This window comes from Dufourea novaeangliae, unplaced genomic scaffold (assembly GCF_001272555.1).
Source record: "Dufourea novaeangliae isolate 0120121106 unplaced genomic scaffold, ASM127255v1 scaffold306, whole genome shotgun sequence".
Taxonomy (NCBI): Eukaryota; Metazoa; Arthropoda; class Insecta; order Hymenoptera; family Halictidae; genus Dufourea; species Dufourea novaeangliae.
Window position 1 is genome coordinate 114947 of NW_015374178.1, and position 11397 is coordinate 126343.

At 42.9% G+C, this 11397-nt stretch overlaps 1 protein-coding gene across 1 annotated transcript; it reads left to right on the forward strand.

Annotated features, from left to right (window-relative positions):
• Positions 1-4218: 4218 nt before the first annotated feature.
• On the forward strand, positions 4219-5757 carry LOC107192113. The gene is made up of 2 exons (XM_015581309.1): positions 4219-4646; positions 5012-5757. Exons 1-2 carry the CDS (start codon positions 4219-4221, stop codon positions 5586-5588), a joined length of 1005 nt encoding a protein of 334 aa, XP_015436795.1. The 3' UTR covers positions 5589-5757.
• The last annotated feature ends 5640 nt before the right edge of the window (positions 5758-11397 follow it).

Consider the following 11397-nt stretch of genomic DNA (forward strand, 5'->3'; position numbering starts at 1 on the left):
CCTATCGAGCCGCAATCACGAGGTTATTTGGTCTGCTCCGCTCCTCGACTCCTTTTCTTTTCGCACTCAAACATTCCGTGGCGAATTCAATGGCAGAAAGGGAGAAGCATCTCATTAAGGTGTTTTATAAGAAGCCCTACCCCACCGTGGCCCCCGTTTCATTGACCCATTAAAACACGAGACAATGACTCAAAAGAATAAGACGCGACGAATTATCGCGGGAACGGTGTCCCGCGCGTAGAACTAAGAAGGTCGGTTCCCCCTAGCGGCTAAGCGATTCAGATAACGCGTCTGAAATATCGGGAACCTAAGAAACGTGTCCGTTTTTCACTGTCTGACGACGATATATCACATTGTGACGCTGTGTATCGGGAGATGATACGTGGCATAGTCAAACAGAGGAGTAGAATAAATATTACATAGGGTGAGAGACCCATTTACTGCCACCTACCGAATTATTGTCATCCTAGCCTATTTTACTTGAAATAACAAATAAACGTTGTGAAGTTACACATAAAGAAAATTCTGCATTTAACTGAAACTGTTTCCATTCATTTTTGTGAAAGGATAAAAAATTGCTAGTTGATTGGAAGATCAATTTGTCTGATTTAATTTTGTCCTGTATGCTAAAAGGACGGAAGGAAAATAACGAATAATAATAAATAAAAATACTTGCTATAATTTACAGAGGCTTGTCAGTACGAATCAGTATACTGTACAGGTATCGACTTACAAGAGGGTGGCCTATGACATGGACACCAGTGATTATTCTTCCTGCTTCTATCGTTGCTTTCACCTTTTTTATGAATAAACTGCCTAACCAACAACATCCAAAGGATTTTTTCCGCTTCTATCGTTGCTTCTAATTTTTTCATGAATAAAACTTTGACGTTCTGAATGAAAAAATTACCATTAATCGCACAATATCGATGTTACGACGGCCGCCGGCAACGATGACCGTTGGACGTGGAAACGTTGAATATTAAATTCAATTTGTTTCGTCGTGGACGTCCAGCAACACCGCGTCGCGACGCATGTTTCCATCTCGCGGATTTACATAAGTGACTTATGGTCAGTGGGTATTACCCCCGTTGTCGACGATGGCCCGCCTCGGATATCTTTGATGTGACGTTCGCGTAGGGATTCAAATGAGGGATGGTCGTTATGAGGGCAGGACGGGGGTGTAGAATATCATACGCGCGTATTTGGTTTCCGCGCAGCGTGTGCAGGGTGGGCAAGGAGAGAGGCGCTTTCATTACGGGCCTCGAATTAACGGCGAAAGTTCGAGACAGCATGGAAATCACCGCATTAGTTCAGAAAGAATTGTTCGAGCTCCCTGCCACTTGCATCCGTTATAATTGATCTGTTAGGGTCCACGCGAGTGTTAAACATGAAATTCCAGTTTTATTCCATATTCGGTGAATACTGAACAAATGATAGGATTTTCAACTCCCTTAATCCTATAGAAACTACTGAAATAATGAAGTAAATATTGTATACTGACTACGTATCGCATTGTTCTTACGTGGTGCAAAGGTTTACAGTAACAGAGCAGGTGATTTTAAAATATTTTAGTATTTGAAACAGGAAATCGATAACATTGATAGTCAGAGTAATAATCGAATATATTTCACAGTCTGGTGCAATTAAAGTTGCGAGTGTAATAACAGGCCAGCCTAATCAATACTCGTTTCGTGTGCAAATGGAAAACGAGCAGATTAATGAGCTCAAAGTGGCATTAATGAGAGAGAACCATTGTACATACTAACGAACATTTAAAATACTAACGAACCTACTATCTCGTTGTACATTTTATGGTGAAACGATAAATGTGTTTGAAATCGTTAAGATAATTTTAAGTTAACGCCCAAAACGTCGAAGGCTACGCACTCGGTATTAAGTTTATCGGCTAACAGAATACATATTAATCATTTTCATAACTTCGCACTATTTTTTCGCAAGTTCTCAAATAATATGCTTTTTACTATTACACTCCCTTCACCTCTTTTAATATACTTATTACAAAAGAACTAACTGTGCTAATGCGTCTTTACACAATTTTGTATTACTATATTGAGAAAAAAAATACAGTGACAGATAAAATTATTCACACAAAGGATTTTAATTTCAAAGCAGCACTCGACGTTTCGAAACTGTAACCGATCCCCGTCGCTGAAATATTCGAAGCAACAGGGGACCAAGGATCGGTGCCGTGAAACATAATCCCAGATTTCACGCGAAGATTATCAATACTGACCATCGGAGGGACCAAAATGGATGCTGCGTAACGAGCACCTGCGGTAGCCGAGGGGTCACGCTTCGGCGAGGGTAACAATTTTTCATTCATAATTAACTGTCACCGGGGGAACGGTCAAGTAATCAAAGTGGAAACAGAAATCCGTCACACGTCACGACGTTCGACGTTACGCCGTGGCTACTTTATCGTATCGAACGCGGAATTAAAAGTTCCGGCGGGGACAACATTATCCATGAATATCGATAAACACCTCCATTTAAGGTTACGATAATCATCTGGTGTATACTGGGTGTCCTGAATAGTACAATCGAGAAAATGGCGACGCCCAGCAAATTCATATTTAATTCCACCCATGAGCGACGAAACAAAAACGAAAGGAAAAATTCCTGTGAAATCACCAATCTTTTCAGTCGTTCCCAGCGATGGAACACGCCGTCGTAATAAATGCGTCGGTTACCTACCGTCGTCGCAGTATGCATAGTAAACGTGAAAACGACGACGAGCGATTTCCCCTCCGCCGATTTCATTTCCCGCGACCAGGAGGAGGAACATCGCGGGGTCCAACCGTAGACGACTCGACACGAGGCGCGAGAGAATGGTTTCTCGCGTCACGTGGGCTTTATCAGATAAAGTCGCGCGCTATCGGTCTTGGCAAATAAGGGACCCGCTGACAGTTCGACGATGACACACGCACAGTACCCATAGTTACGGAGTGATACGTGCCGCGACGGCTATTCTTTTTTGTTTTATCTTTCATTCTTTCTCGCCCTACCACCCTACCCACACGGTTCGGGCTGTTCGTAATTTCAGTTTCGCACCGGGCGACGCTGCAAGGACCGAAACAACGAAGTCGAGTGAGTAAATTCAGGCACGATCGATTGTAATCCGCTTGTGTCTCGTATACATATATATATATATATATGTATGTACAGAGTGTCTCAAAATATGTATAAGTCCTTGAAAGGGGTGATTCCTGGGGTGATTTGAAACAACTTTTTCCTTAGCGAAAAAGTTCTCCGAAGTTTTGTTAGAGAGATATTAACGAAAAACCTCGACCAATCAGACCACGAGACTGTCGGCTGAGCTCCCGCGGTAGAGTTGGCTATGCGCTGTGCTGGTACTACGTACTAGTACCATATGAGACTGAAACAACAATCATTGGCTTCAGAATGTCATGCTCTATCACTGTGCTAAAGCTCGTTAAAAAGTCAGCGTTACGCCTGAGGACCTCTCATTGTCAATGCCGTGGAGCCTTCGAACACTTATCGAGGATCTACTCTACATCCTATTTAGTCATTTTGTTTTACTTTCAATAGTAGCGGAAATAATTGATGTGCTCGAGTTAAAAGTAGCACCCTGTATACTGTACTAAATTCAAAGAAATCATTTTGTTCTGAGACACCTTATATTTAATCGAAATATCTAATCGAAAGATGACTAAAGTCCGTTCTGATTGTTCAAGTCATCCGGTTTGATAACCAGCCAACTGACTAAACGTTATTCTTATCTGACGCAACTGGAACGTACGTTTCGCATTGTTCTTAACAGCTTTAAGACTGGCCTTGGCGAAGACAATTTTGACAAGTTCTGTTACATTGATAACTGATACGCCAAATAATTCAACGCACCGTCCCGCTGCGGCATAATGTCATAAATAGATTGCGAATGTTTATGTAAATTCATTGTCATAAGCGGAATGCTATGTAATATTATTATGGAATATAATTTTTAATGTAACATTAAGATTAATGAACCGTGATACAATACAATCAAAAGTTTCTTAATATTATAGAACCTTTGTCGAAGATAACGAATGTCCATTTATTTTGTTTTTACAAATCAACGTACAAAAATTTGAATTTCCACAAACATCCACGCTTAAACTCTTCGAATCACAAATTTGAATTTGAATATGTTTTTTCAATCCCCCTGTATACTGGGATTATTTCTTTCCCCAGATAATGGATTCTTTATACCCGAACCTACACGAGAGATTTAAAAGCGAAGGCGTATGTCCGATTTGTCTCATGGAAATGGAATTTGCGCTCAGATACACTTGCACCAACGGTCACACGATATGTTACCGTTGCAAACCGTACTATTACGCTTGTCCGACCTGTACGTCGCCATTAGACATGGAAATGCCCTCCGCGCACGCTGGTTCCTCTTACTCGCCACCACCGCCCACCCATTTCTTGCCTCATCTACTTCCGCCAAAATTCCACGAACAGTATCCGAGCGCACCTGTAATGGAGGATTTTCTGAACCACGAGAGGAACTGGTATCCGCCCGCCCCGTCTGACGACCAGGAACTTAAATCCTGCTCGTACGCTCATCTAGGATGTTGGGTGAAGGTACCGGAGCACTTGATAGATCTACACGTATCTCGGTAAGGCGAAGCAAATTCTTCGAAACTTTTATGTACTGAGATTTTTTCTTCTTATATTTTTAAAGATTCCGCTGAAATAATAAAATGAAATCATGATAGAACATCGATGGTAAGACCTTACTAATTTCAATTCATCAGATTTAAACCGTACCTCTCTTTCACTTTAATCACTACTACAAATTAATTGAAAACTGACCCAAACCTACCCACTCTCCCCTATTTCAATGAAAACCATGTATAGAGCCTACTCAATTTCACTTCGCCTAACAAAATTTGTCTAATGTTCAATATAATATCAAACGGTAGCAATAAAACGATCATTTTATGTGCAACAACCTAATACAAAACGTGTCTGTGCACCGCAGATGTCAATTTCGACCGCACCTCGAGGAAGAACACCTTCCCACCGATGTGGCTCACGCGCACGACGAGTTGGTCGAGTGCAAGCACCGAATCGTCGGCTGTAAAGTAAGGACGTCTCCCTGGAGGGTCCCGATTCATGAGAATTACTGCAACTATAAGGAACGTTTCGAGGCGGTGCACGATATTACCGAGGCGTTGGAGGAGATAACGGTCACGAGCGAAGAACACGGGGATCCGGAGGAGCTGGTGGAATGTAAATTCCGAAGACACGGTTGTATGGTGAACATGCCCAGACGTAGGAAGCTGATACATCAAGAGAAATGTAACTACGGAAAATATCATCAAGACGACGATGATTCTAGCGAGTCAGAGACCGAGCACGATCCGGACGAGCAGGTCCCTTGCAGATGGGCCGAACACGGGTGCAGGGTGAGACCGAAGCGTAGACGCGCGGAGGCTCACGAGGAAAAATGCAATTACAGAATGGAGGAGTGCATGTTCATGCAGCACGGATGCACCGAACTGTTTCATCCGTCGAGAAAACACGCCCACGAAAGATCTTGCCAGTTTGCCGATTAAAATTTCTCCCTGAATTAGATACACCCCCGCGCTCGTGTGTATTGGGACACTTATCGAATATGAATTCGCAGTGAACGTGTCAAAACTAACCCAAATGAAATGTTTCTGTTTAATGTTTATCAAATACTGTCTGGCAGTGTATTTTAATATGTATTTAATAAATAGATTCACGAGGAAAGTAATACATCATCCAAGTGACATAATTCCGCTGACTCATAAGGCTGGTCGCTATTCTTATGGTTCATACACGAAGCTTTATTTATGCGGAACGTTTCGTAATACGCGACGGGGCGTTCTTAATCTTGCCAGCGCATAACGGGAAGACGTACAAGCTGCCTTGGGTACTTCGAAATATCGATTCGCATCCAGACACACATTGTTCCACAAGACAGTCCGAGCACATTGAATACTGCGCTATTAATTAAGTTACCATTAATTAGGTTACCATGGGGGAACTTTGCCCGATCCGTTCTCACACATGATACCATCGAAATTGCGATTAAAAATGGCCGCGTTCACCGGACGTATTAAAGAACCACGCCATTTTAACGATGACAGGAGAAGATGTTTTTGAAAAATTTTTTGCAACAATACTGTACACTCGATTCCACTGAAACTTCAGCAAAAATGATTTCGTTTTAAGTCGTTTAATTTTTATTACAATAGAAAAGAAATAATATTAAGTTGAAAAAAAAAATTGAAAAAAATCTCTGTGTGATGGACGATTTCAGGATTAAAACGACATAACGAAAAGACACCCAAGCAATACTTTCTCATAGCCTAAAAGAACTAGTTTCGCGCTGGGACAAGTGCATACAGTTAAACGGAAACAATTTATAACACAATTCCGAAAACATTGGAAACACCCCTCGTAGACTCTGCCTCTGCGATTCAGACGCAACGAATCATTTATCATCGCCCCAGACACCACGATTCTTTAACAGGTGGTCCAATTTCAAACGGACTACCCTCGATAATCGAACCATGATCCAACGATCTCATTAATTCCCAGGCAACCTCACTGCAAATTAGAGGAACGTTCCAACTCGCCTCGGACGGGAATAAGGCGGGTTTCCATGGCTGTCGCGATGCATGCCGCGTGGAAGTTTAGAAACCCCATTAACCGCGATTTCCAAGAACTCTTGGGGATTATACGAGAGGAGGGTGGGGATTACACTCCGTCTCTTCGTTTCCCTTTCCGTTGTTTACGCCGCTATCTCCGTTGTATCGTCGATAGGATAGCGAAACTTATACCGCCATTCGGGGGTGCAGACAGGGGGGATGATCTGGAGCATGATCGCGTGGAAACTGAGGGGTGAGGGGGGTGAAACGACGACGTCGTGTGGCTTGGGATATCGAACACCTGGAAGCTAATGGTGCAGCCTCCCTAGCCGCCAACCGTCGTCCTGCCCCGGCTGCGTTTCGTGGCGGCGAGACGTCACACCCGGGGAACGTTTATAGCGGCCCATTTATAAGGGCGCCGAAAAAGCTTGGCCAAGTGAACTGTCTTCAACGTGATTACGTTCATGCTGTCGTCGTCGCGAAATACTCGGGACCTCGGTGCCTCCGGGCTATAAATCCTCCGGGGACGTGTTTATATCCGCGGCCGGCGGCGACGTTCAAGGAAACAGGTTGGTCACGAGCGTGCCAGCGTGGAAGTGAATCCTACGGAAAATACGTTAAAAATTGTTTTCGGGTTGGAAATCTATTAAGGATATTGATTTCTTGAGGATTCTCGCGTGGGAGCACGGTGATGAACGTTGCCGCGATTTATGGTAAGCGACGAGGATATCGTGGGTGTTCGTTTTAGTAGAAAAATGTAAATGATACCGTGGATTCGGGTTCTGTGAGAAATAGGGATTCACATACACGGACCGCGTTGCAGTGCTTCAAAAATGTAAGAAGTATTACAGTAAATATCTGAGTATTACGGTGAGTATTTTAATCTATTAAGCGTACCAATAAGTAATCCATTATATTTTATCAAATGCAGTTCTGGTAAAAAAAGTGCATGGCAGAAATAAAAATACAGAAAATAGTTGTAGTTGATTACGATAACTTTTTTCAAATTTTTCACTGTTTATCCCATATAACATCAACACGTTGAATAAATCAAAAGGCTAATATATCGGATATTATTTCATCCGAAAGCTTTTACATAATTTGGTTTTCCAAAGCTTAAAGCCTTAAAGCTTGTATTTATAATTAATTTCCATCACAGAATATTTGCAGAACGCATAAATCACGGCATGAGATCCAGTGAAATGGAACAAAAGGTCCGGGGGCATTTCTCAAATGTCGCGAACGAGGCGAAAAGTACGAGAACGCCGAGGGTGGAAGGAAGATTCAAAGGCACGGTACATGAAAATGTGAAAAGATTCCGTGGATCCGGGGGAATACACCTTTTTAGATACTACATAAATATCGAACGGACCGGAAAACGATAAACTCTTGTCCGTTTACAGTTCACGGGAGCCGTGGACGTGTCGGCCAGAACTTTAACACCGAAGGGGTGACCCGACCGATGGACAAAAGGGAATAGAGGCTGTTTTACATAGTAAAGACCAAGGAGAACTACCCCGTCGCGCTACCCAACCGGATTCTTAAAGAGGATACTCGCTTCCGAGGTATGAAGATGCTGCGTCACAGGAAAGGAATGAATCGTTCCAGTTACTACTTTTTGGTTAATAAAGATAATAGTGTCTGTATTACCTAGAATAAGAGTTTTGTTCGTATTAACAATTAACACTCGCCCGTCACGTGTGCTAATTTGATAAATTTTTCTCCTGAGAAATGTTATTCGACGAGGCTCGTAACTGGTTCTTCGTTCTGTATTATTCATTTTTAATCTTCAGTTTTATAAAATTGACACGAGTTACTATCTACCCGGTGAATGTTAATGAATGACGCGAAGCTTCGAGGCTAATTAAAACTTCGTCTTGCCTACGGTACCGAAATTTGAATCCGAGGCGACGTTCCGTTCCAAGTATAAATAAATCAAAGTTGTACGATGAAAGGCGCGGGAATCAGTAGCCGTATTCAAGAACCTAAACCGAGGTAGACATAAGTTAGTCGCGTTGGTACAGCCAACTTTAATTAAGACACAGGTGTCTCTTGCTTATAGATAACAACCGACGACGCCACGCAGAACGCGATACTAAAATTCATTTGTGGCGAACAAAAGAACAAACAAGAAAAACAGGTTGCTTCGATATACAGAATGTTGATAAAAATGTTTACTCGAAACAGATACTAAAAAAAACTGACAGATCGCACCATGGTCTCGGTAAAAAATCGTCTCCACAAAATCAATTTCGATGTTCAACACCATACGAGACGAGTCTCCCCCTCGAAAAGAAAATGCTAACGATATCACGTCTGAAGTGAATTTAATGGCGGACAGGGTCCTCTTTCCGGAAATCCAGATACAGTATCTCACCGACAATGTCGACTGTGCGTCTAACCCCGGCATCCAACCTTAATGCATGTATTCATACGGCAAAGCTCAGGCTTTGAATCGGAAGCACAGGTAGAATAGGTGTTACAGGGATTCCGAGACGGACACGCCCTCCTTGACAAACCGACTGGCGACTTCGTCGGATGTCTTACAGTTGCTTCGTTTAAACGCCATAGAAGTAGCCGAGAGTCCTTTCTGCGAAGCCGTGATATCCAACTGTGTTATTGTTAGAGTCCCCTTGAAAGGCTGTCTTTGGACAAAACATGAAATATCTCGTTGAATATATTTTTTTTTATCGACTTATCGAACGAGTATTTCATTCTAAAATACAAACTAAACGAAGAATCTTGATATAAAACGACAAACACCAAATTTACCGGAGAACTGTTAATTAACCACAGCGACAAGAGTCGATTCCAATACTTCCGCCGTTTCGGATTTCATTTAATAAGGATTCAACGCGTGCCCTCGGTTTGACGATCAACCGAGTCCCCGAGGTAATTAAAAGAAAGGAATTAGGATTTTTTAAGCAAGCTAGCAGGGGAACAGGCGAGGGGAGTTTGATTCGGAGCCGTCGAAGAATTCGAAATCGGATTAACGGAAGAACGATGGGAACGGTCGATTTCGTACTCCCGTGCTGTTTCGAGGCTTTTCATTTTTCGGCCCCTCCCGGGACCGGTCCAAGACGTATTTGCATTACAAGTACACGATTTTGTTCGGCGGTTTCTCGTGTTTCATTAAATTCGTTTCTTTCCTCCTTTTTCTCCTTCGGCCACACCGCCGAGAGGTTTTTATCGGGGCCATTCGGTGATGCGCCTCGTCTCCTCTCAAAGGGTTATATTAAAAATTTTAATCCCGCGGCGAGGGTACGTTTTCCCTCTTTAGAAACTTCGAACGCAGAAGTCGTTTATCAGGAACGTGCGCGGAAACAAGTATCGGCGGTGTTAATGCAACGGCGGGGAAGCCTGTTGAAGTTATCGAGACACGGAAGTTTTAGGTTCAAACGATCATGGTGAAGAATATACATTTTTGACCTGAAAGCGTTCATTTTCTTCAGATCAAGTGGAACAATAGGCCCATACACGGTAGCGATCCTCTAATTGATTCAAGTAGCGTAGATTTCCTTAATTCGACCTTACCTCAGACCCAGTATAATTCAAGAAATATTAATGCAACATCTTATCGAACAGTGAACAAGCGTTAAAAAAAACGTCTAACAAGTAAAGCATTTCGATACAAACGAGATCCCCTACTTTCACCTGACGCAAAGCTGGCAGACAAAATCGACGTACGTAACAGCCCGATATCATCACACGAAAATAAGTCCTCGCCCATCTCCACGAGCCATTCCATCAAGATATCACTGTCGATGTTTACCCGCCAAGGAAATTCGTTTCCCATAAATCTCGATTACGAGCTGTCCCGGTCGGACGCAGTTATGGCCAGGATGATAATCGCGCACGTGCCACGGAATCAGATGTTCCGATGGTATCCAATCATCTCGAGGATTTTCTCGTTACCTGGCACACGCTGATAGTTACATACTATATATATATATATATATATATAAAACGCGAGAATTGAGATACGACTGGCTCGCTGGATAGACCCTTCTCTCACAGTCGCGCGAGCAACGCCATTGTGAATTATGGAGTTCGCGTGCGTCGCGCTGGGCCCTCGACTGACCCGAGCTGGTTCCCGTTTTAGCCTAGCCCAGGACGTATTTATGTGAGAAAATTATGGTTGGCCACCACATGAGCCCTACAGCTCCGGCTAGTTTATGTGCACGGGCTCGTTGGGCTTTCTGTGATCACCGGTCGATGATCGACGGTTAGGTGCGGAACATAGATAACGTTAATGTTCACCAGCCCGGAGGAAGCCTTCCAAGACTGTGTGTGCAGGACTTACCAGCGGGATGGGTATTACGCAACAGGCAATTGGTTCGTGTGATACTCGTGTAAAATTGAGTCATTAATAGTGGGAATGGCGACGAGGAACTCCTTCTAATTGGGGAACATCGCTCGCTAGGTATGATTTGGTGTTTCGGGATCGCGTGAACCTGGGTCTGTTCTGTAATTTTGTTGTTAGTTTGAATGTTACGAATTGATTTTCGTGAATTAGATACGAACGTGTTTTCTAAGTTTCCTTCCAATGTCGCAAATGAGCCGATTTAAACATTAGAAATGCACGATCACTAATATAAGAAACAAAAGAGTTATTCGTAATACGTTAAATCCTCGATGAGTGTTCGAAGTTAACTGGCACTGAAAATTTTCCCACGTCTGACTGTACCTTGCAGGCAAATATTATTGAAACTTCTGATACGAAGATGTTGGACGGAGGGAAAGTATC